General features: G+C 48.7%; 2 protein-coding genes and 1 long non-coding RNA gene across 7 annotated transcripts in view; 2 read left to right on the forward strand and 1 right to left on the reverse strand.

Moving 5' to 3' along the window:
* CHD4 (chromodomain helicase DNA binding protein 4) overlaps nt 1-14,271 on the forward strand; it is a 33,586-nt gene extending 19,315 nt beyond the window's left edge. For all 4 annotated transcript variants that reach the window (XM_021092425.1, XM_021092427.1, XM_021092426.1 and 1 more), the window contains exons 26-40: nt 3,285-3,465; nt 3,550-3,636; nt 3,727-3,815; nt 3,921-4,054; nt 4,616-4,760; nt 4,879-5,044; nt 5,298-5,395; nt 5,506-5,635; nt 6,466-6,537; nt 6,862-6,999; nt 7,247-7,355; nt 7,463-7,595; nt 12,391-12,586; nt 13,359-13,522; nt 13,706-14,271. In XM_021092425.1, coding sequence (XP_020948084.1) covers nt 3,285-3,465; nt 3,550-3,636; nt 3,727-3,815; nt 3,921-4,054; nt 4,616-4,760; nt 4,879-5,044; nt 5,298-5,395; nt 5,506-5,635; nt 6,466-6,537; nt 6,862-6,999; nt 7,247-7,355; nt 7,463-7,595; nt 12,391-12,586; nt 13,359-13,522; nt 13,706-13,723 — 1,860 coding nt within the window. In that variant the 3' untranslated portion in view covers nt 13,724-14,271. The remainder of the gene's footprint in view (nt 1-3,284; nt 3,466-3,549; nt 3,637-3,726; nt 3,816-3,920; nt 4,055-4,615; nt 4,761-4,878; nt 5,045-5,297; nt 5,396-5,505; nt 5,636-6,465; nt 6,538-6,861; nt 7,000-7,246; nt 7,356-7,462; nt 7,596-12,390; nt 12,587-13,358; nt 13,523-13,705) is intronic.
* Nucleotides 14,060-14,955, reverse strand: LOC102162288. The gene is made up of 2 exons (XR_297162.3): nt 14,782-14,955; nt 14,060-14,574 (listed from the first exon to the last, which is right to left on the reverse strand). It is a non-coding gene; the product is annotated as an uncharacterized LOC102162288 (long non-coding RNA).
* On the forward strand, nt 15,072-24,641 carry NOP2 (NOP2 nucleolar protein). 2 transcript variants are annotated; one of them, XM_013987297.2, is made up of 16 exons: nt 15,072-15,267; nt 15,557-15,663; nt 17,161-17,206; nt 17,653-17,736; nt 17,922-18,160; nt 19,303-19,358; nt 19,474-19,625; nt 19,724-19,923; nt 20,054-20,143; nt 20,851-20,938; nt 21,021-21,161; nt 21,688-21,827; nt 21,976-22,065; nt 22,204-22,326; nt 22,437-22,665; nt 23,851-24,640. In XM_013987297.2, exons 1-16 carry the CDS (start codon nt 15,090-15,092, stop codon nt 24,528-24,530), a joined length of 2,643 nt encoding a protein of 880 aa, XP_013842751.1. In that variant the 5' UTR covers nt 15,072-15,089; the 3' UTR covers nt 24,531-24,640. The 2 variants fall into 2 exon arrangements, with proteins under 2 accessions (XP_013842751.1, NP_001231175.1); NM_001244246.1 differs by having other exon boundaries at nt 15,168-15,267; nt 17,648-17,736; nt 23,851-24,641.

Consider the following 24,744-nt stretch of genomic DNA (forward strand, 5'->3'; position numbering starts at 1 on the left):
GTGATTTTTGCCACTTTTTCTCATCCTTCCAACTTGGAACCATCCCTCTTGCTGTGTTTTTCTCATACCTTCCTATTATCTTGAGTGACACTACTACTGCTAACATCGGTTGGGTGTAACCGTAGCTGCAAAGTCTGATGGGTCTGTAGACCAACAGTGTTCAATCAAAACTGCCCTCCTGTAAGGCGCTCTGGTTCCTGTCAGTGGTGACTGCACCTGCTGAGTGGTTGGATGAGAGAAGTGTACTCTCCCTCCCACTGATCACCTCTGCTAGTGACTACACAGGGATGCTGCCCACATTCTCTTTAGTGGCTGTGGCTGCTCTTTACTTTATAGCCTTTTTAGATTTCGTTTTTTGAATAGGAGTATAGCTGATCCTTGAGCAACTTATTGTTGGTCCTCCATATCCGTAGTTCCTGCATATCTGCAGATTCAACCAGCCATGGGCCGTGTAGCATTGTTGTATTTACTACTGAAAAACATCCATGTGTAAGTGGACTTGTGCAGTTTAAACCTGTGTTGTTCAGGAGTCAGCTGTAATTCAGCTGGTTCAGAATTCAAAAAATAGGAACCTTGAGGTTGCGGGTTCCATGCCTGGCCTTGCTCAGTGGGTTAAGGACCTGGCGTTGCCCGTGAGCTGTGGTGTAGGTGGTAGAGGTGGCTCGGATCCTGCGTTGCTGTGGCTGTGGTGTAGGCTGGCAGCTATAGCTCTGATTGGATCCCTAGCCTGGGAACCTCCATATGCCCCAGGAGAGGCCCAAGAAATGGCAAAAAAAAAGACCAAAAAAAAAAAAAAATTCAAAAAATACAGAGGTATCTCTCTCCCACCCCATTCCTCTGGCCACCCAGCTCCCTCCTTGAGGACAAATGATATTTTCAGTTTCTTGTATATATATATATATATTTTTTTTTTTTTTTTGTCTTTTTGCTATTTCTTGGGCTGCTCCCGCGGCATATGGAGGTTCCCAGGCTAGGGGTCGAATCGGAGCTGTAGCCACCGGCCTATGCCAGAGACACAGCAACGAGGGATCCGAGCCGCGTCTGCAACCTACACCACAGCTCACGGCAACGCCGGATCATTAACCCACTGAGCAAGGGCAGGGACCGAACCCGCAACCTCATGGTTCCTAGTCGGATTCGTTAACCACTGCGCCACGACGGGAACTCCTCTTGTATATATTTAAAAAATAAAATTATTTTCTGTGGGGAGTTCCCGTTGTAGTTCAGCAGTAACAAACCCGACTATTATCCATGAGGATGTGGGTTTGATCCCTGGCCTCGCTCAGTGGGTTAAGTATCCGGCATTGTCGTGAGCTGTGGTGTAGGTCACAGACGTGGTCCGGAACTGGCGTTGCAGTGGTTGTGGTGTAGGCTGGCAGCTGCAGCTCCAATTGGATCCTAGCCTGGGAACTCGCATGCTGCAGGTGTGGCCCTGAAAAGCAAAAAAAAAAAAAAAAAGTGTGTAAAAGTTACGTGTATGTCCACACGTGTATGTATACATACACGTATATACATGCACATGATATACACACAAGGATCTTTTTTATTTTCCTTTTAAGGAAAGTAGTTTCTTTTTTTTTTTGCATTTTAGGGCCACACCCACGGGCATATGGAAGTTCCCAGGCTAGGGGTTGACTCGGAGCTACAGCTGCCAGCCTATGCCACAGCCACAGCAATGCCAGATCTGAGCCTTGTCTACCCCCTACACCACAACTCACAGGCAATGCCAGGTCCTTAACCCACTGAGCAATGCCAGGGATTGAACCCGAATCCTCATGGATGCTAGTCAGATGCGTTTCCTCTGCACCACAACGGGAACTCCAGGAGAGTAGTTTCTTATACGTAATGTTCTTTACCTTGCGTCTGTCTACCTAATAATTCAAATCAGTAAAGAGCCCCCCATTTTTTTGCTGCATAATATGTCCTTGATTGAAAGTACCGTAATTTATTTTTAAAAGTTGAGATGTAATTGACATATATGCCACTATAGTAGTTTTAATTGTGCAGCATAATGACCGATATTTGTATATATGGCAAAATGGTCAGCCTGAGAAGTTTAGTTAGTATCTGTTATCCTACTTTTCTTTTCTTTTTTTTTTGCTTTCTAGGACCACACCTGCGGCATATGGAAGTTCTCAGGCTGGGGGTTGAATCAGAGGTGCAGCTGCCGACCTAATACCGCAGCTCACAGCAATGCTGGATTCTTAACCTACTGAGCAAGGCCAGGGATCAAACCCACATCCTCATGGATGCTAGTTGGGTTCATAACTGCTAAGCCACAATCGGAACTCCCTCTGTTACCATACATACTTAGATGTTTCTTTCTCTTGTGATGGGAACTTTTAAGAGCTACTCTTGGAAATCTCCTTTGGCTCAGTGGTTTAAGGATCTGGCATTGTCACTGGTGTCGATCTGGTTGCTGCTGTGGCATGGGTTTGATCCCTGGCCTGGGAACGTCTGTATGCCATGGGTGTGGCCAAAAACCCCCTGTTCTTTTAGCAACTTTCAAATATGCAGTATGGTATTAACTGTAGTTACCATGCTCTACATAAATTCACCATGATTTATTTATTTTTAACTGGAAGTTTATACTTTTGACTTTCTTCACCCATTCCCTTTTCTAATTTATTCAAATTACATAATGAAGGGTAGTTAGGTTGTTTTTAGTATTATACTATTAGCACCTTCATCTTAATGCAAGGGGTTTGGAATTAGTGGTCCTGAAGTATCTGAAAAAAATACAAGACTTTCAAAGGAGGACAAACATTGAGATACAAAAGGATATATATATATATTATATATATATGTGTGTCCTTTTTTTTGTACAGTGAACTTTATGAAGTTCATGAAGAACAGAGGGGCTTATGGCCTTTCTGCTTTGTTTCTTGGGAAAGTCTTTTGCAGTATTTCAGAAGAGTCTCCAGTCCGTCTTGTTAAGGCTCTAACCTCTCTTTTCTGTTTTTCACTATCTCCCAACTGTATATATATCACTAAAAGAGGTTAAAATAAAAAGAAAGCAGACTGTCTCTTCACTCTTTTTTTGTGGTAACAGCTCCATTTCATATTTTGCTTTAGTTACATTGTCTGCCAACCTATACATAATTATGAGGAACGTTGTCCTGTCAATTAAAGCTCTTTTAAGTTCTTAGGTCCAAGCTGGCACAGCAAGTATTTCAGAGTCCAGCCATGTACAGGAGCTAGCAGAGTGGGAACTGTGAGGACCAGGGGTAAGCTGGTGGTGCTGACTTCAGCACTCCTGAGTCCTGGCCCTCCCTCTGTCCCAGGAGGAAGAGGAGGTAGAACGGGAAATCATAAAACAGGAAGAAAGTGTGGATCCTGACTACTGGGAGAAATTGCTGCGGCACCATTATGAGCAGCAGCAAGAAGATTTGGCCCGAAATCTGGGTAAAGGAAAAAGAATCCGTAAACAGGTCAACTACAATGATGGCTCCCAGGAGGACCGAGGTGTGTGTGGCCGGCCCCGCCCCCCACCCATGGGCCGTTCCACTAGAGCAGTGGGCCCCGCTCATCTGCCCTCTCTCCCTCCAGATTGGCAGGACGACCAGTCCGACAACCAGTCCGATTATTCGGTGGCTTCAGAGGAAGGTGATGAAGACTTTGACGAACGTTCAGAAGGTGAGGGCTCTGCCTCTCTGCTGGCTTCTTAAATAGTGCATCGTCTTAAGATTACACCAGTGTCACTCACACATCCTTTTCTTCTTGCAGCTCCCCGCAGGCCCAGTCGTAAGGGCCTGCGGAATGATAAAGATAAGCCATTGCCTCCTCTGTTGGCCCGTGTTGGTGGGAATATTGAAGTGAGTAGCACTCGGTTCTGGAGAAGGTTGGGTGAGTGCTCATGTTGGGTCTTCGGTGGGGGAGGTTCTGCTCCCCTCACCTCGGATCCTTCTTCCCCCCACCAGGTTCTTGGGTTTAACGCTCGTCAGCGAAAAGCCTTTCTTAATGCAATTATGCGGTATGGGATGCCACCTCAGGATGCTTTTACCACCCAGTGGCTTGTGAGAGATCTGCGAGGCAAGTCAGAGAAGGAGTTCAAGTAAGTGGAAAGTGGGTGTTTCCATTGTGGCTCAGTGGGTTAAGAACCTGACTGAGGACGCAGGTTCGATCCCTGGCCTCACTCAGTGGGTTAAGGATCGCTGTGAGCTGTGGTGTAGGTCACAGATATGCTTGGATCAGTCATTGCTGTGGCTGTGTCTAGACCGGCAGTTGCAGCTCTGATTTAGCCGCTAGCTTGGGAACTTCCATATGCCATGGGTGTGGCCCTAAGAAGAAAAAAAAGGACAAGTGGTAGCTGGGATGAGTGACATAGAGTGGGTCTCTTAAGTCTCCGGGCCTTCCACAGTGCTAGTCCCGGCTGTACAGGGAGTTGGCTGTCCTCTGCTGAACTTGGCGGGTGAAGCTGTTAGTGATAGGGTTCTTTGTGTCCCTGGAAAGGGCCTGGGGTACGGTGTGGGGTCTGGAGACCAACTTTCAGTGGAGGGTGGGCCTTTCTTCAGATGGGGCCATATTTGTTGTCTGGGATGATGTGGTGGAAAGAATCTGATCTGAGAGTTGGCATAATTGTGTTTAACTCTGTTTCTCTACTCCTTTGCTGCAGGGCTTACGTCTCTCTCTTTATGCGGCATTTATGTGAGCCAGGAGCAGATGGGGCTGAGACCTTTGCTGATGGTGTGCCCCGAGAAGGCCTGTCTCGTCAGCATGTCCTTACCAGGATTGGTGTCATGTCCTTGATTCGCAAGAAGGTGAGCCCTGAGTTTCCCTCCATTGTTTAGGGTTTCAAGAGGAAACTAGAGGGCCAGCAGGAAAAGGAGCTTATTAAAGGTAGAATTGGGTTTACAGTCTTTTGTCCCATTGCTGCAGGTTCAGGAGTTTGAACATGTGAACGGGCGTTGGAGCATGCCTGAACTTGCGGAAGTAGAGGAAAACAAGAAGATGTCCCAGCCAGGGTCACCTTCCCCAAAGACTCCTACACCCTCCACTCCAGGGGACACACAACCCAATACTCCTGCACCTGCCCCACCTGCTGGTAAGTCTGCCTGGACTGTCCTCCTGTTCTTGTCCTGGCCTATGCTTTTTCTTCTTCCCGGTGCTCAGTTCTGACTGGGGAGTCTGGCAGGACACACAGCAATCTCCCTCTCAGTTTAGGAGGGCTGTCCTAAGAATAGGGCTGGCTCTTAAAGGCACGAGAGGACAATTTAAGACGAGACAAATTGAGATCAGTAATCTCTTTTTCTGATCTGGGGCCTTCTCCTTAATTAATGCCTATTGTTGGTCTGCAGAGGATGGGATAAAAATAGAGGAAAATAGCCTCAAAGAAGAAGAGAGTGCAGAAGGAGAAAAGGAGGTTAAATCTGCAGCCCCTGAGGCCACTGTTGAGGTAAGAGATGGGGGTGACTAGATGGCACACCAGAGGCAAATGGATACAGCCCCTTCTCCTGCCTGGGTGCTGGCCTGCCTGCTTCAGCTTCTGTCTTCTTTCCTTTGCAGTGTACACAGCCCCCTGTCCCTGCCTCAGAGGATGAAAAGGTCCTCATTGAACCCCCGGAGGGAGAGGAGAAAGTGGAAAAGGCAGAGGTGAAAGAGAGAACAGAGGAACCTATGGAGACAGATCCCAAAGGTATCCACATTTTCAAGCACTACAGATCTCTATGAACCACAGCTGCTCTTGGACCTCCAGCTGGCTGGAGAGACGTCTGGAGGAAGAATACATACTGAAAAATCTTGTACCCTTGATTTTTATTTTTATTCAAAAAAATTTTATTTTTTTCAGGGCCACACCCTCAGTATATGGAGGTTCTCAGGCTAGGGGTTGAATTGGAGCTGCAGCTGCCAACCTTACGACACAGCCACAGCCATGACTTATCTGAGCCCCGTCTGTGACCTGTGCCACAACTTGCAGCAACCCCAGATCCTTAACCCACCGAACGAGGCCAGGGATTGAACCTGCATCCTCATGGATACTAGTCAGATTCACTTCCACTGTGCCACAATGGAAACTCCTACCCTTGGTTTTTATTTTTTTTTATTATTAATATTTTTTGGTCTTTTTACCATTTCTTGGGCCGTTGCCGCGGCATATGGAGGTTCCCAGGCCTAGGGGTCTAATCGGAGCTGTAGCTGCCAGCCTATGCCAGAGACACAGCAACTCAGGATCCGAGCCGCGTCTGCAACCTACACCACAGCTCACGGCAACACCGGATCGTTAACCCACTGAGCAAGGGCAGGGATCGAACCCGCAACCTCATGGTTCCTAGTCGGATTCGTTAACCACTGTGCCACGACAGGAACTCCACCCTTCATTTTTAAATTGAGGGCTTTTTCTCCCTGAAGACATCTTTTATGAGTATAATCATTGAGATTGAGGTTTAGGACTCTTCCAGGTGCGAATAGCATAGGACAGAGAACCCTCTTCTTCAGGTACACTGTCAATGCTCTCTGCCCCCACAGGTGTTGCTGACGTGGAGAAGGCGGAGGAGAAGGCGGCAGGCGATCTGATTCCCATTGTGGTGGAGGACAAAGGTGAATGTTTGGAGAAGCTGCCTGTGCTTTAAGAGGACTCGGAACTGAAAGGAAGGACTTTATCTCTGGGATGCCCTTCCCTCCCCAGGTTCCCCATCCATACCTGTAGAGCCATTTTATCCCAAGCTAGAATACTCCATCTCTCGCCATGTGTGGCTGTCAATGGTTGGGGGCCGGTGGCCCCTTCTTCTGGGTTTGAAAAACACTTATGTGGAGAAAGGGTGGAGGCAGATGGATATTTTGTAGCCTATGGTGCTATGGCTGAGGGCCATGGTGCTGGGCTTCTGTCTGGAGCTGACGTTTTTCCTTCTGCATATCCTGTAGAAGAGAAGAAAGAAGAAGAAGAGAAAAAAGAGGTGATGCTTCAGAATGGAGAGACCCCAAAGGACCTGAATGATGAAAAGCAGAAGAAAAATATTAAACAGCGTTTCATGTTCAACATTGCAGATGGTGGTTTTACTGGTAAGAAAAAGAGGGCCCCATTGGGATTAGAAGGATTTGAGGTGAAATTAGGGTTTTTGTCAGAAATCAGGGTATAGAGACTTTGCTATCTCCTAGTTGAGGGATTGCCAGCCTGGTTGCAGACTCCTCTGGGATCCATGGGGCACATGAAGTTGGTATTTGAGGGGTCAGGAATAAGTAGCTTTTTGAATTCTTACAGAGATTTGCTTTTCTTTTTCTCCCCAAACCTCCTCAAATTCCTCTTCAGAGTTGCATTCCCTTTGGCAGAATGAGGAGCGGGCAGCCACAGTCACCAAGAAGACCTATGAGATCTGGCATCGACGGCATGACTACTGGCTGCTGGCTGGCATCATAAAGTATCCTTTGCCTGAGTCTGGGCTGAGGTTCTTGGTGATGGTTTCTGAAGGTCCCACAGTTTGAAGTTCATTCCTTGTTGCGTTTTTCCTGAGCAATTTTCCAACAGCCATGGCTATGCCCGGTGGCAGGACATCCAGAATGACCCACGCTATGCTATCCTCAATGAGCCTTTCAAAGGTGAAATGAACCGTGGCAATTTCTTAGAGATCAAGAATAAGTTTCTAGCCCGAAGGTTCAAGGTGAGCATGATGGGAAGGAAAGGAGCGTTGAGGTGACGGCCTTTAAAGTGCGGAAGGGAGTCTGCTCATTCAGCCACACTGTTTGTTGTATTCTCCTGTGTACTTAACTTTTTGTATTCTTTGGAAGGCTTTCATCCCAACTACTTTAAATATTAGAGATAAGACATACAGATTTGGGGAGTTTCCTGGTGGCCTAGAGTTTAAGGATTTGGCATTGTCACTACTATAGCTCAGGTTTGATCCCTGGCTTTGCAACTTCTGCATGCTGCGGGTGCAGCCAAAAAAGAGAGAGACATACAGATTTGAAAATTAACCAGCTATTCAAAGGCTGGAGATGACTGTGTCTAGTGAATGACAGGCCAGTGCAGTGGGTGTGCTGGGGGGACACTGCAGGTTGGAATGTTTGGAAAAGATACAGAGGTGGGGCTCAATCAGATCTCTAAGGAGGCAGGGCTGACACGGGCTGGAGGTACTTTTTTCTGGGTCTGAGCGTTTGTGTGGATGAGGGGTGGGGTGGGTGCAAAGGTGTCGAGCTCCATTTTCAGAATCACTAGGGCTATTACTAAGCCCAGGGCGGAAGGGGAGTCTTATTTAGGAATTCAGCCGATGTCTATGGCACGTTGTGTGCAGACCATGAAAATGGGATACCAAGAAGATGGGACACGTGGATCTTGGGCCGAGTATAAGTGGGGTAATGAGGAAGGTACACTAATAAACCTTTAAACACCATGTGCCAAGAGGTGGGTGGCACAGAGATAGGCCTGGTGCCTGTTCTCAAGGAGGAGCTTTCAGTTTAAAGTAGTGGCAAATGTGTGATCAAATGAATGCCATTCTCTGTGTTGGGAAGGAGATTGCTGGATCCACAAAAAAGTCCTCCAGAGGGAGTGTGGGGAGTGGGGAGAGAGCTCACAAATGCTTCATGGAGAAGGTGGCATTGGAATGAAGTTTTGATGAATGTAATAGAGACTGTTGGATAGAATTGGAAGGCTGTCTGAGACAAAGGGATTAGGCTGGGCAAAGAGAGGCTGTAGGGCTTGGGGTGTTTGGAAATAGCAAATAGTCCAGGTGGGGTGTAGAAGTCAGCTGTGTTGGTGATGGTGGGAGGTAGGCTGGAGCCATAAAGAGGTAAGGGCTGGAGGAGGGTTTTTGGCACCAGATAAGAGAGTTGGGCTTTACCTTATGGTTCATGGGCAGCCATTGAGGGTTTGTGAAGGGTTTGGATACAACCAAGGGAGATTGAAACAGAACATTCATGAGATTACAGAACTATCATATAGGCATGAGGTAGGCACGAGCTGGGCTGTGATGCTGGTTGTGGAAAGTGGAAAAGAATTTACAGGATTTACTGATTTACTATAGGGATCATCAAACCTTTTCTTTTAAGGGGCCTGAGAGTATTTCAGGCTTTATGGGACATTGACACTCTGTTATAGTGTGCAAGCAGCCCTAGGTGATAAATGAATATAAATAGAGTGTGTTCCAGTAAAGCTTTATTTATGGGCACTAAAATTTGACCTTCATGTAAGTTACAGACCATTATTTTGGCTTTTTTCCAACCATTTAAGAATTAAAATACCCATTCTTGAGTTCCCCTTGTGGCTCAGTGGGTTTAAGAATCTCATACAGTGTCTGTGAAGATGTGGCTTTGCTCAGTGGGTTCAGGATCCAGTGTTGTCACAAACTGTGATGTAGGTCACAGAGGAGGTTCAGATCCAGCATGGCTGTGGCTGTGGTGTAGGCTTCAGCTGCAGCTCCAATTCACTCCTAGCCTGGAAGCTTCCATACGTGGCCATAAAACAAAACGAAACAAGACCCATACTTGGACTATCCAAAAACAGGCAGTAGCCCAGGTCTGGCCCACAGGCCATAGTTTGCTGACCCCTGACTGACTTTACTGGATTTGAGATAAAAAGGAGTGAGATTCCAAAAATAACTGGAGTTTTGAGTCTGAGTTGCTGAAAAAGTTAAATTATCATTGGCAGGTCAGGGAAGTAAGAGGAGAGGGAGCAGTGTATGGGAAAGAATTAGTTTTAGATAAGACCTTAGGTGTTTCTCACAAGTAAATACCTTCCCAGTAAACCCCCCCCCCCCGCACCGTAAAAAAGTGGGATCAAAGTGGTCAATCATGCATAAGTGGGATCGGAACAGTCAGTGCCTGAGATGACTGGTTTGAAAAGCACCAGCTTATTTGCATAGAGGTGCTGGTTGTTGCCAGGAGGGGAGAGCTTTCTCCAGAAAATGCTTTAATACAACAGCTGTGGAGTTCCTGTCGTGGCACAGTGGTTAACGAATCCGACTAGGAACCATGAGGTTGCGGGTTCGGTCCCTGCCCTTGCTCAGTGGGTTAGGGATCCGGCGTTGCTGTGAGCTGTGATGTAGGTCACAGACTTGGCTTGGATCCCATGTTGCTGTGGCTCTGGTGCAGGCCGGTGGCTACAGCTCCAATTTGACGCCTAGCCTGGGAACCTCCATGTGCCGCAGGAGCGGCCCTAGGAAAGGCAAAAAGACCAAAAAAAAACAAACAAAAAAAACCACAACAGCTGGGAGTTCCCATTGTGGCAGCGGAAATGAATCCAGCTAGTATCCATGATTCTGTGGGTTCGATCCCTGGCCTCGCTCAGTGGGTCTGGGAATCCCACATTACTGTGGCTGCGGTGTGGGCCAGCAGCTGTAGCTCTATTCGACCCCTAGCCTGGAAACCTCTATATGCTGCAGGTGCAGCCGTACAAAGCAAAAAAAAAAAAAAAAGGGGGGGGGGAGAAAAAAACAGGCAAGGACTGATCCTGGAGAAAGCTCATAGTTTGGTGCAGGAGTTGGTGAAGGAGACAGTATATAGACTGAAAGTAGGTTCTTAGTCTGTCTGGGGATAAAGTTAGTAGATCCTGATGGAGCCAGTCTTGTGGAAGAAACAATAGTCCATTATTCTCATACTCACCTTTTTCTTGACCCCTAATGGATTCTTTTTAAGAACCAGTGGATATTTGAGCAAAGTAAGTCTCATAACTCATGAATCAGCATTCTGTCCCTTGGAATATATTTCAAAGGACCGTTTACACAGCTCCATGAGGCAGCATGGGCAAGTGTTGGTTGCAGTACGAATTTTGGTGGTGGGGCCTAGAGATAACTTGGATGTTGCACTTTGAGGGTGTGGGTAGGTAAATGTGGATTCACATCACAAAGTAAGCAACAGAAGTAACAAAATGCACATAACAAAAGGATTTTTAAAAAAGATGTGTAATGGTGAAAGGAGGAAAAACCATTTTATACCAAAAAACATTCTTTAATTAGAAATGTGCACGTAAAACAATACTTAGTCTTCAAGAAAACTCAAAAAAGACACACAGTAAGTATATTAGAAAGGCCGCCTATTAAGGAAGGAAAGAAATGGGATTGACATATGAAGAAAAGAAACAACAGGAATAATTTTAGAAGAGTAAAACAAGCACTATCCATAGGAGGGACTGCCGTGTAACTGTTAAGTCATCTTTTATGAAGACCAGTTAATAATATAGTTTTGTGGTTTTTTTTTTTTTTTTTTTTTTTTTTTTTTTTTTTTTTTTTTGCTTTGTAGGGCTGCATCTGCAGCATATGGAGGTTCCCAGGCTAGGGGTCTGATCGGAGTTACAGCTGCCAGCCTACACCACAGCCACACGGGATCTGAGCCGCATCTGTGACCTATATACCACAGCTCATGGGCAATGCTGGAACCTTAACCTACTGAGCAAGGCCAGGGATCGAACCTGCAACTTCATGGTTCCTAGTCGGATTTGTTAACCACTGAGCCACGATGGGAACTCCAAGATTTTTTTTGTTTTTAATAATGAAGATTTTTTTTTACTACGTAACTGTGAATGAAATTATAAATATGTAGGATCTTTTTTTTTTTTGGTCTTTTTGTCTCTCTGTTGTTGTTGCTATTTCTTGGGCCGCTCCCGCGGCATATGGAGGTTCCCAGGCTAGGCGTCAAATTGGAGCTGTAGCCACCGGCCTACACCAGAGCCGCAGCAACTCGGGATCCGAGCCGCGTCTGCAACGTACACCACAGCTCACGGCAAGGCCGGATCGTTAACCCACTGAGCAAGGGCAGGGACCGAACCCGCAACCTCATGGTTCCTAGTCGGATTCGTTCACCACTGCGCCACGACGGGAACTCCCGGATCTTTTTTTTATATACATTTTATTTTTTTTATTTTTTATTTTTTTGTCCTTTTGCTATTTCTTTGGGTCGCTCCCGCAGCACATGGAGGTTCCCAGGCCAGGGGTCCAATCGGAGCTGTAGCCGCCAGCCTACGCCAGAGCCCCAGCAACGCGGGATCCGAGCCGCGTCTGCAACCTACACCACAGCTCACAGCAACGCCGGATCATTAACCCACGGAGCAAGGGCAGGGACCAAACCCGCAACCTCATGGTTCCTAGTCGGATTCGTTAACCACCGCGCCACGACGGGAACTCCAAATACATAGGATCTTAATACATAAAAAAATAAATATAAGGAAACACATCAAATGTTAACTGTTTTTAGGAGGTAGAATTGTGATTTTGATGCTTTATACATTCTGTATTTTCTAAATTGAGTTTTTATCATTTTTGTGTAAAAGTGAATCAGTAAGATAACTTAAAAAACTTGGACCACCAAAGAGGGATAAAAAAGCCAATGTAATGTTGAATTGGTGTTGAACACCAGTTCAGGTGTGAGGGAGCCATTCCTAAGGTTCTTCACAGGTTCTCAGAGGCCCGTCAGAATTAAGCCAAGTGAATTATCATTCCAATGCCCATCTCTTTATCCCTTGTCCAGCTCTTAGAACAAGCCCTGGTGATTGAGGAACAGCTGCGTCGGGCAGCTTACCTGAACATGTCAGAGGACCCCTCCCACCCTTCCATGGCCCTGAACACCCGCTTTGCTGAGGTGGAGTGTTTGGCGGAGAGTCATCAGCACCTGTCCAAGGAGTCAATGGCAGGAAACAAGCCAGCCAATGCGGTCCTGCACAAAGGTAGCCAGTGGCTCCCCTGCCTCCTGCTGACTTAGCCTCCTTCTTTCTCTGTCCCTCCCCAACACATTTGGGGAGCTTTGCCTTCCTCCTCAGGAAGCTAATATCTCACAGGCAATCAAGGACAGTAGTTCTTTGCCTCTTAACTTCTTGAATATACTCAGCTTTTTGGAGAGGTGGAGAGCAACCCAGAATAATACATAGTGTTATCTGGGCTACTTTAGAGGTAACTTCAGGTTATTTACGATCTTGTGCTTTCTAGACCCCCTTTCAACATCCTGTTTCTAATTAAAGGTAAGACATTGTGAGGGGGTGGAGGGTGAAATGAGGAAAAGGCAGCTGTTATAAAGGAAGAGGGAGACAGCTCCAAAAGTGGAGAGGAAAGAAATAGGAATAGCTATTTAAGAAGTGGCGGAGTTCCCTGGTGGCCTAGTGGTTAAAGATTTGGTGTTGTCACTGCTGTGGCATGGTTCTCTCCCTGGCCTGGAAGCTTTTGCATGCTGCAGGCACAGTCAAGAAAAAATAAAAGTGATGGAGATAGAGACAGGGATCAAGAGACAGAGGTAACTTTAAAACATAGAATCATGGACACTTGGAATTGGAATATGAGGAATAGGAATTTGAGCGTGGTGGAGCCAGGTCAGGTGACTGACAAGACAGCACTCCAGCACGTCACTTGATCATTGAGAAGTGATGGGAAAGCCGGTCCACATATTATAAGATGGGCCTAGGTCTTGACCACCACGGCTCACCGCCTTTTTTCCCCCCCATGCAGTTCTGAAACAGCTAGAAGAACTGCTGAGTGACATGAAAGCCGATGTGACTCGACTCCCAGCTACTATTGCCCGAATTCCCCCAGTTGCTGTGAGGCTACAGATGTCCGAGCGTAACATTCTCAGCCGCCTGGCAAACCGGGCACCTGAACCGACTCCACAGCAGGTATAGGACCATTTTCCTCTGGCCATCTGTTCCAGCAGAGCCACTCTGGAACTTGTAACGTTGCTGTCTGTCCCTGGCTTTACACATTGGGCAGGTGGGGCTGGTCCACCAGTGAGTTCCTTTGGGGTCAGGAGGGTTCCTGGGGTCTGACATTCTGACCCTCTTGGCTCTCTCTTTCTCTAGGTAGCCCAGCAGCAGTGAAGATCCAGATGGATGATACCACGTCCACCGCTGAGCAGTGACCTTCCTCACTTTCCCTTGCCCAGCTTCTCCCCTGGGGGCCTGAGAGACCCTCTCCTCCCTTCTGCCCCATCTTCCAAGCTGTAGAGGAACAGCCCCCAGTGCACTGGGGGAGGGGAGGGAGTGAGGGGCAGTGGTGCCCTTCCTGCTGGAGAGACATGCAGCAGTAGCGCCGGCGCCATCTGCAGGGAGCTGGCGGGCTGGCCTTTTGGGCCCTGGCTTCTCCCCACTGTAACGTCTGTTACACACAAACTGTTGTGGGTTCCCGCCAGGCTTGAAGAAAATGATCTGAATTTCTTCCTCCTTTTGGTTTTATTTTGTTGGTTTATTTTGTGTTTTCATTTCTCCTTTTTGGGGGGTATTCACAGTGGGCCGGGCCCCTGGGCGAGACACAGCTACCTCTGTTGGCATCTTTTTAATACCAGGAACCCAGCGGCTCCAGCCCCTGAGCGGCTAGAATGAAATAAAGTTGGAAAAAAAAAAAAAAAAAAAAAGGAAAAGAACCAAAAGCATAAAAAACCACAGCAAATTTCTTGACAAAAATTGAAAATAAAAGTTTCCTTGTATTTTAGTGCTCTGGTTCAGTGTGGGTGTAGGTGCAGGTGGGTGTGTCCGACGGGAGCCTTGGGACAGTGCAGCTGAAGACCAAGGGTTTCCTTGTGTCCTGAGACTCCACGAAATCTGGACTGTGCACCTACCCTCGTGCTCCGGCCGCCACCACCTGCACGCTGCGAGGAGCTCCGGAGCCCCCTGGGTTCACAGCCTAAGCCTGACTCCCAGCTTCGCGGCCGTCTCCAGGCTGTAGATGTCTGCTGTAGAGAATCAAAGGAGAATCTTCCTCGCAACATTGCGAAGACAAACCAGCGAAGTGCCGGAGCAGTTTTGAACAGCTGCTAAGCACCACCTTAGGGTTTATTTCAAGAAAGGCTGCTCTGGGTTTTCTGTTTGTGTGAAGTGAGAACACAAGATGCCGTCCTCCCGACCTCTCGTATGGGAACCAAGGCAGAGAGTTCCCTTACCTGAGGGGCAGCGCGGGGTATGGTGTCAAGGAAGAAGGTTTCAAAGTCACAGGACTTGGGAGTGGGTGCGACCTTGAGACGTGGGGCGAAAGAGGGTCCGGCTCTGACGCCTCCGTCCGAAGGGAGGGGCCGTCTTTTGGGTACCAGTTTTTCGGACGAAATCCGCCATAAGGCGTAAGGCCCACATCTGGAGGGAAGGGCGGGGAAGCTAAAGGCGTCCCCCTACGCGCCGCCTTCTCCACCTGGGAGAGAGCAGAGCGGTCCTCCCCGGCCGCCCTCTGCACCGCCTGCCCCGCGCGGCCGCGCGAATGAAACTTCCGGCTTCCGCGGCGGACGGGAAGCCCGGAAGAGGCGGGGCCTCAGCGGGCGCGCTGTGCGCTTGCGCGAGACGTTCCCGTGGTGTGGCGTCGGAGCGCCAGCCCCGCACCACACGTGGAGTGCTGTCGCTGCTTCCTAGGGCCTTCTCGGGACTGGACCCGCTTCCAGGTGAGCTGCAGCTTCGGGCGGGTCTTCTGCAGGAAGTCGAGGAAGGAAGGGTGAGGCGTCCACTTGGACCGGGGCGTGGGAAGGGGACGTTGTACCAGCGGTGTGGGACCCAGGGCCCGGGGCTCAGCGTGTAGTGGAGGTGTGGCCAGGCCTCGAGGGGCAGTGGGGCTGCTGAGTCGAGGTTCTCGTCAAGGCAGTGCCCTTTTCCACTTCAACTTGCTTCGTCTGCTCTCTGCCTTTCCCGGACAACACGCGCCACTCTACTGTCTCTCGTTTTTGTTTTCCTCAGTACCATGGGGCGCAAATTGGACCCTACGAAGGAGAAACGCGGGCCGGGCCGAAAGGCCCGAAAGCAGAAAGGTGCTGAGACCGAACTCGTCAGATTCTTGCCTGCAGGTAAGGGTCAGGCGTGCCCGTCCCCTTCCGATTCTCTAGCTTTTGCGCCGTTCTTCCATCTGTAGTGTAATCCCTCAGTTTTTTAGATTGTGTGTTCATGAGTTATTAGGAAGTAAATATGAATGGAACAATCTCATAAACGTTTAGAAATTAGGGAAGATGTGACGGGCACAAGTTCCCATGCAAGGAGATGTGTGGTTTAATGTTTAGGGCCTTCAGAGGAAGCAGGATTCCACGGAGTTGCCAAGTTTGAAAAGATTTTGTGACTTTTTTTTTTTTTTTTTGGCCGTCTCGGCAGCATGTGGAAGTTCCCAGGCCAGGGAGCGAATCCAAACTGGAGCTGTGACCTACCATACTGATCGTTAAGCGACTGCACCACAGCAGGAACTTCCAAGAAGTTGGGTTTTGCACTAAGCTCTTCTTAGATGACCTGCTTCTGTGTGGGGGTTTCATAGGTAGCCATGCAGCTCCCTTGGTGTGATCTATTGAAAATCAGCCCTGGACACAAAAGATTGTAAGACAAAAAAAGAAGAGAAGGAGAAAAAAGAAGTTGGGTTTTGAGAAGTGGGTGACATTTTAGCAGGTGGAAGTTGGGAACGGGACAGTCCAGTCACTGTGAACTGCATTGTAGAGGAGATGGGAAGGCACAGAGCTGGCTCCCACTTGGTCAGGAGTCTACTGCAGGTAGTTTGTGTTGAGTATTGTCTAAAAGATGCAGTTTATTGAAGTATAGGTAAGTGGTAAATACAATGCTGAACCCGCTGGACACATTATATCACTTCATTCTCTGTGTCCTGTGAGAGAGGCACTGCCGAGGAAATGGATGCTGAGAGGTTAATTTGTATAGTTATAAAATGATAGTGCTTTATGGAGTTCCAGTCTTGGTGCAGTGGAAATGAATCCGACTGGGAACCATGAGATTGCGGGTTCGATCCCTGGCCTTGCTCAGTGGGTTAAGGATCCGGTGCTGCCCTAAGCTGTGGTGTAGTTTGCAGACATGGCTAGGATCTGGCGTTGCTGTGGCTGTGGTGTAGGCTGGCAGCAACAGCTCTGATTGGACCCCTAGCCTGGGAACCTCCATAAGCCGCCTCCGGTGCAGCCCTAAAAAAAGGACAAAAGGAAAAAAAAAAAAAATAGGAGGGCTTTAAACTTTCTATTTCTTGGAGAATATAGGAAAAGCAGTAGTTTTGAAATCTGTGGTTGGCAACTGATTAGATAAAAGAAAGGGCAGAAGAAAGATTTGAAAGTTTCAGAATGGCGATGATGCTATTTTTTGAAATCAGTCTGGAGGGAGGCCCAGTTTGGATTTGGTTGATGAGCAGCCAGATGGCGATCAGCTCCTTTACATCTCTTTACCCGGCTCCCTGTAGAGCACAGTGGAGTGAGTTACAATCTCTTCCCTTTAACTACTGTCCTAATTCTCTGCCCTTTTATTTTCTCTCCTGCTTTTTATTTTCTCATAACCTCCTCTCTTCCTTTTTTTGATTTTTTAAACAGCTGGTGATGAAAATTCCAAGAGGCTGTCCAGTCGTGCTCGAAAGAGGTGAGTGTAGGAGTCCTGTCGTGGTTCAGTGGAAACGAATCCTACTAGCATCCTTAAGGATGCAGGTTCAATCCTTGGACTCGCTCAGTGGGTTAAGGATCCAGTGTTGCCATGAGCTGTGGCATAGGTTGCAGACGAGGCTCGGATCTGGCGTGGCTGTGGCTGTGGTGTATGCCGGTGGCTACAGCCATGTGCCTCAGGTGCGGCCCTAAAAAGACCAAAAAAAAAAAAAAAAAAAAAAAGGAAAGAAAGAGGTGAGTGTGAATGTCCACATTTATGTTACACAGGCAGATTAAATTGGTCCTGCTCATCTTTGGGCACATGATCCCATGTGACCCTGCTGATGGAAAGGGCTCTTTGGGGACTGTCATGGTTCCCTGCAGTGGGAAGTGGCAGAGCCTGGAGGGGTATTCCATTTCCTTACTCCTTATGTCTTTTCAGGGCAGCCAAGAGGAGGTTGGGCTCTGCTGAAGTCCGTGAGACAAATAAATCCCCTGGGGCCAGACCATTGCCTGGAAAGCTACCAAAAGGTCAGTGAAAATAGGAGCTGGGTGCTATGTGAGGAGTACACTGGGTCCTGGGTAGGGAAGAGCTTGCTGATCATTTCTGGAGTGAAAGGAACAGCCAAAGGACATTTGTGGGGGTAGAGAGTACAGGCCTCATTAATGTGTGACTGCTCTCAGCCCGGTATTCAAACCCTTTGGGATCTCTGCAGGAGCCGTCCAGACACCGAGTAAGAAGGGAGCCCTGTCCTTATTTAATGCTGCTCAAGGCAAGAAGCGCCCAGCATCAGCCTATAGCAGTGAGGAGGAGGGAGAGGAGGAAGACTCTGAAGAGGGTGGTGTGGTGAACGAGGGGGACCTCTGGGGCTCTGAGGACAGTGATGCCGATATGGTAGATGACTATGGAGCCAACTCCAGTTCAGAGGACGAAGAAGAGGATGACAGTGAAGAGGTGAGCTCTGTCTCTCTGGGTCTCCAGGAAGCGATCTTTGCCTTTTTGAGTCTTTCCAGATCGTTGAGACTGACTGTCCCTTGGTGACGAGGATAAGCCTGTGTAGAGGACAAGGATTTTATTTGGTATCTGTGAACCTCAAAAAGATTTTTTCTTTGGGGAGTTGCCGTTGTGGCTCAGTGGTTAACTAATCCGACTAGGAACCAGAGGTTGCGGGTTCGATCCCTGGCCTTGCTCAGTGGGTTAAGGATCTGATGTTGCCATGAGCTGTGGTGTAGGTTGCAGACGCGGCTCGGATCCTGTGTTGCTGTGGCTCCGGCGTAGGCCGGCAGCTGTAGCTCTGATTTGACCCCTGGCCTGGGAACCTCCATATGCCGTGGGAACAGCCCAAGAAATGTCAAACAGACAAAAAAAAAAGATTTTTTTCTTTTGACTTGGTGATTCTGTCCTAGGAAGAGGATCCAAAACGTAGACAACGATTTATTTACTGAAGTAGGAGAAGTTATTATGTACTGTACAGTTAGTATGTGAGTGTGTAATTAGGAAAATTGAAGCAATTTCTTTGTATGGAATACAAAGAAAGTCCCCACTTGCACCTTTGTCCCACAACCCCCCCCTTTACAGAGCTACTATTTTGAGACTTAGAGGCACCATGTGGACCATAACGCCAAAACTCTGGAAACTTCCAAATGCCCAATATGCTTAAGTTAATTGTGGTTTATTCGTATGCTAATTAACAGTTGGCCGTTATGTTTGTGAAAATGCTTGTGATCTAACTATGAAAAAAGTCAAGAAACACTCTTGAAAATGCGTAATGATTTTAACTGCGTGAGAAACGTGGAGTAGGTCTGGAGGAGGATATGGCAAAGTGGGTATCCAAGGGCAATTTTTGTCCCCCACACCTGTGTACAAACAGGAATGGAAAGAAAAGTACAACGAACCCTTTCAATCTGTCGCTGTAGTTCACTGATGGTAGATATTGTGCCAGTCTTATATATTCCTATTTTCAGAGTCTATTTCTTTTTTGGAGCAAGAGTTATAGTTGTATTTAGGAAAAAATAAAATAACAGAGGCCGGAAGTATTATGTGGGCTGGCGGAAGGACAGGCCTTGCGGCACCAGCCCCTTGTGTCTTTTTTTCAGTTGCTGCCCATTGAAAGGGCTGCTCGAAAGCAGAAGGCCCAGGAAGCTGTTACTGGGTAAGTTTGGGAAACTCTTAGGGTGGAGAACAGGCAGCGGCTGGAGTGAAGTGTGAGGAAGGAGGTGGTGTCTGCTTTGATCTGTGAACCATTTTGTTCCTGGACCTGTTTACAGGAGCCAGTGGAGTGAGGAGGAGACTGAGGAAGAGGAGGAGGAATCCCCTGAGTCAGGCCCTAGAGAAGATGATGAGACAGAAGGGGGCCTCCAGATCAATGTGGATGAGGAGGAGCCTTTTGTACTGCCCCTTGCTGGAGAGATGGAGCAGGATATCCTTCTGGTGCAGGGGGAGGCATGGTGGGGAGGTACTTGGGAGAAGGGATTTCCAGGCCCAGGGACACTGGGAAACAGTTCTTAACGGAACCACATGCCCAGGCTCCAGACTTGCAGCGAGTTCACAAGCGCATCCAAGATATAGTGGGAGTGTTGCGTGATTTTGGGACTCAGCGGGAGGAGGGTCGGTCTCGTGCTGAATATCTGCAGCGGCTTCGGAAGGATTTGGCCACTTATTACTCCTACGGAGACTTTCTCCTTGGCAAGCTCATGGACCTCTTCCCTCTGTCTGAGGTACTTACTTGCTAGTCTGATGCCCTCCCTGCTCTGCTAGCCTCACCTTCTCTCTTACCCTGTGTGAGAAGGCAGCCAGCCCCCTTGCTCTCTGCTCTTGTGACTGAGCCCCTGTCATCCTCTGTCCCAGCTGGTGGAGTTCTTGGAAGCTAATGAGGTGCCTCGGCCCATCACCCTCAGGACCAATACGTTGAAGACCCGGCGCCGAGACCTTGCTCAGGTGAGGGGTGGGCTTTGAGGTTTGCTTGTCTCAGGGAAGCACTCTGATTTCTGTGAGCTGAAGAGACCCCCGAGTCCCACCGCAACTTGAGGGATCTTAGGACCTGAGCATTTCTTGGTACAGGCATGAACCCTAAACCTAGATAGACCTAGTGTCAAGCTGGATTTGTTTGGCTGGTTCAATCACAATAGAAGTGCTGCCTTACAAAGAAATGGTGGAAGGGCTCGTCTGCCTCATTCATTGAGAAGCTGGTGAGATTGCTGCCCCCGGGAGAATACACGACACGCTTGCACAAGCAGTATTTTAAGCTCATCATTTCCAAGGGTTTAGGGAACCGGTGATGTATCCCTGTGTGTTGTGATCTTCTGATGTGGAGGTATGCTGGTAATTATCTTTAAAGCTAAATTTTAGGATGGTAAGAAGGCTGAACCTCTTGGAAAATCAGAGTTCATTTCCAGGAGATAAAAGAACAGGAGCTGGTAGTTTGTTATGGCGTTCAAACCTTGAATTAGAACCGAGGCTAAGGAAAAGGAGACCATGACGAGATGGGAGAAACTGTTCACTGTCTGTGATGACTGTATCCTGATTAAATTCTAAGGGTTGTGGTGCCGCAGGCCTCCCGGCAGGACCAGGGCTTCATGTCTCCATCTGCTTTCTGGGTAGAGTAGCTTCTGAGGTTTTAAAACCTTCATCCATCTTCTCTTCAGGCACTAATCAATCGTGGGGTTAACCTGGATCCCCTGGGCAAGTGGTCAAAGACTGGACTCGTGGTGTATGATTCCTCGGTGCCCATTGGTAAGTGGTCCCTGCCCAACAGCCCTTCCTTGTCCCCCTCCCCCCTTGTTCCAGCATGTCACAGGTGGGTCCTCCTCCATAGGTGCTACTCCTGAGTACTTGGCTGGGCACTACATGCTACAGGGTGCGTCCAGCATGTTGCCTGTCATGGCCTTGGCGCCCCAGGAACACGAGCGGATTCTGGACATGTGTTGTGCCCCTGGAGGAAAGACCAGCTACATTGGTAAGAGGAGGGTCTAGGTGGGTTGCTGATTTGTTGGTGCTTAAGAAACAGGGCACAGGTTCTGGAGTTAGTCTCTGTTCCAGCCCCATGTGGGCCTCTTACTGGCCACATGGCCTCGGGCAAGCCCCTGGTCCTCTCTCATCACCTGTAAAACGGTGCGGTGATTGTGCTTGAGTTGGCTGTTAAGTGTTACGCTTCAGTTGCAAGGGTTGAGATGTGCATGTAGAAGCCCTTGGCATGGGGACACTGTATACCACTAGTCGTAACCATTTGATTAAGCTGATGTTACTTAGAAGTAACTCAGTCCGTCAGATCGGAAGGGTGTTTGGTAACAATGGAAAAACCACCCTGGTAGCCTTGCTCATCCCAGGGGCCAGCACAGACCAGGTAGACCTACCACCTTACTGTGGACCTGGGGAATGCAGCTTATTGGGGAAGTGAATGAGCACGTTCCTGGGCTAGAGGGTGGCTGGCAGGTTTGGAAGCAGAGGAACTGCTGGTGAGGCCTGTGCCCTCTGCCCTTCAGCCCAGCTCATGAAGAACACGGGTGTGATTCTCGCCAACGATGCCAATGCTGAGCGGCTCAAGAGTGTCGTGGGCAACTTGCACCGGCTGGGAGTCACCAACACCATCATCAGCAACTACGATGGGCGCCAGTTCCCCAAGGTGGGCTCCCTTCTGCGTGTCTCTCCTGAGATTGTGTTCCAGCCCACCTGCCCTCTTCTGATCTCAGGATATTGAGACTTGCCTCTAGGAAATACAAGGTTTGGCTCAGGTTACCCAGAATGGCTGATTATCCTGCCCTTTTCCCCAGGTGGTGGGGGGCTTTGACCGAGTCCTGCTGGATGCTCCTTGCAGTGGCACTGGGATCATCTCCAAGGACCCAGCTGTGAAGACTAACAAGGTGCGGAGGCAGGGTTGGGCGACCAGTTGAAGTGGGGGTTGGGGCCTGGAGAGCCAGAGTGGGAGGTGGGGGACCCCCTGAGCAGCCAGCAGTGCCTTTTGAAATTCCAATGCTCTGGATCTCTCTGTCTGGGGACAGGATGAGAAGGACATTCTGCGCTGTGCTCACCTTCAGAAGGAGCTGCTCCTGAGTGCTATCGACTCTGTCAGTGCCACCTCCAAGACAGGAGGCTACCTTGTGTACTGCACCTGCTCCATCACGGTGAGGCCTGGCAGTGGAGCCCAGGGGGCCTGGGTTGGGGCTCCTCAGCCCATCCTTCATCTCCAGCTCTTTGCCTTTTCCTTCCGTCTCCATCTGCCCCCATATGTCAGGTGGAAGAGAATGAGTGGGTGGTAGACTACGCACTGAAGAAGAGGAATGTGCGGCTTGTGCCCACTGGCCTGGACTTCGGCCAGGAGGGCTTTACCCGCTTCCGGGAAAGGCGCTTCCACCCCACTCTGCGTTCTACCCGCCGCTTCTACCCTCACACCCACAACATGGATGGTTTCTTTATTGCCAAGTTCAAGAAGTTCTCCAATTCTATCCCCCAGTCCCAAACAGGTAAGCTCTCTGTAACATTCATTGCCACCTTTGCTTTCTCTGCCTCTCAGGAAGCTTTTTAGGGTGGCTGCAGGGAAGGGTCGGGTCTCTGCCTCCCTATCCCCGCTTTGCTTACTTGGGTGAGGGACCCCTTTCATCCCAGCGACATTTGTTCCCAAGCTTGGACCCCATTCGGGTATGTTAAAGGGTTCATGCAGGTGGGGCCTTTTCCTTGATTGTGCCAAGTGGCTGCAGTTGTTTGGCACTAAATGCATTCGCAGTGCGGGTGTGGTTTCTCTTCCTTCTTGGCGAGGCTGCCTTACTGGTAATAGACCTCTTCTGGTCCAGCCTTGTCGGCACTGGGTTGGCACACGACTCCTCCGAACTATCAGCGGTTCTCTGAGCCTATCATACTAATTGGAGATCTGTTTCCCAGCCATCTTGAGGAGTCTGGCCTCAAGGGGTGGGGTGGGGTTGCTGAAACAGGCCCGAGGGCTTTGCCTGCTGGGATGTCACCCTGGGTTTAGTTGGAAAAGAGAGAGGCAAGCCTGCCTTCTCTGGATACAAACTTCATGACTTACTGAGTTGATTTCTTTTAATAAACAGTGCCTCCTAACAGAAGTCACATCTGAACATTAACAGAACAAAAATCTCTTTGAGAAGTAGCAAAATTTCCTGTAATTTTTTTGCTCTATCTTTAAAAATCTGTATTTAAATACCTGTTTAATATATGTCAGTCTTCATTTATGAAGACTAGCTTGTTTCTAGTTGCTCTGTGTGCAGCTCATCAAAATCTGCATTTCCAAAAGATTTTTGCATTTCCATCAAAAATCTTTCCTGATTAAAAGAAAGGCCCACCCAATGCTTGAGGTTTATTCAGGATTCACCTCTCCTTAGAGTGTCTCGTTACCTGCTGGCCTCAAGGGGGTACAGCCTCCTCTAAAAACCTTTTGGACCAAGGATGGGTAGTGATCCCTTCTCTTTAATATCGGGTTCAAATTCGACTTGAGTATAGGTGAGGTTAAGTAATCTGAATCTTAAGTAATCTACTTTTAGATACCTCCCAATTGTGCGGAACACTTGGCCAAGAGATAGTACCCGGGCAGTTTCCTTATTGTACTTCCTCTGCTTATCTCCACCACTGATGATCAAGGCTCAGTGATGAGGCCTGTTTTCTGAAACCATTCTATTTAATTTTAACCCCAGGAAATTCTGCAACATCAACCCCTACAAACCCAGACTTGCCCAGCCCGAAAGGGGAGGTGACTCCCAAGCCTGAGCGCAGCAGCCAGCCTGCCAAGAAGGCCAGAGTGGCTGTGCAAGCAAAGCAGCGGCTGCAGAAACGGCAACTTCCCAAGAAGGCTTCTTTCCAAAAGCAGAATGGCGTCTCCAAAGGGACAGGCTCAGAATTGTCCACTGTGTCTTCTGTCACAAAGGTCCAACCTTCCTCCAAGCTCCAGGATAGCAAGCAGCCAGCTGAGAAAGCAGTAGTGGTCAGGGAACCAAAGGTGGCTGGGAGACTAAAACAGTCACCCAAACTGCAGTCCTCCAAGAAAGTTGCCTTCCCAAAGCAGTGTGTTCCTCCCAAGGGCATGGACCCAGAAATCCCTCCTGTGCCATCCCTCTCCAAGACCCAGGATGCTTTCAAGCCTGAGGACTGCAATCAGCCCCTTGGAAACACCACCACAGGGGCTGAGAAGGTAAAGCAGCAGTTACCAGAGCAATCTTTCAAGAAAACTGCCTTCCAGAAACAGAATGGCACCCCCAAGGGACCTAAGACTCCCACCATGTCCCCTCGCAGTTCTAGCAGGCCCCCACCAGCGAAGAGGAGAAAATCGCAGTCCAGAGGCAGCAGCCAACCACTGCCGTCTTCAGTGGATGGTTGAACTAGACTGGGGTGGTTCATTGCCATTGTTACTAGGTTGGAGCTCTTACCTCCGTGAGGATGGCTTTCCCACCGTGGATGTGAAATTTAATACACAATTTGCAATCTTGCCATTGTGGTTTTTTTGCTGGTTTTTTTTTTGTTTGTTTGTTTTTTGAGGGTACTGGATGTTGGCTTTGCTGCTTTAAGGGTAGGGGTGGGAGGGTGGGATAGGG

Source organism: Sus scrofa, chromosome 5 (assembly GCF_000003025.6).
Source record: "Sus scrofa isolate TJ Tabasco breed Duroc chromosome 5, Sscrofa11.1, whole genome shotgun sequence".
Taxonomy (NCBI): Eukaryota; Metazoa; Chordata; class Mammalia; order Artiodactyla; family Suidae; genus Sus; species Sus scrofa.

Excerpts from the sequence above, each read along its gene's own strand:
- NOP2 (XM_013987297.2), top strand. The coding sequence starts at position 15,090 with ATGAAACTTCCGGCTTCCGCGGCGGACGGGAAGCCCGGAAGAGGCGGG. Across the intron at positions 19,924-20,053 it reads ACCTCTTCCCTCTGTCTGAG|CTGGTGGAGTTCTTGGAAGC; the intron begins GTACTTACTTGC and ends CCTCTGTCCCAG. Across the intron at positions 22,327-22,436 it reads ACTGCACCTGCTCCATCACG|GTGGAAGAGAATGAGTGGGT; the intron begins GTGAGGCCTGGC and ends CCCATATGTCAG.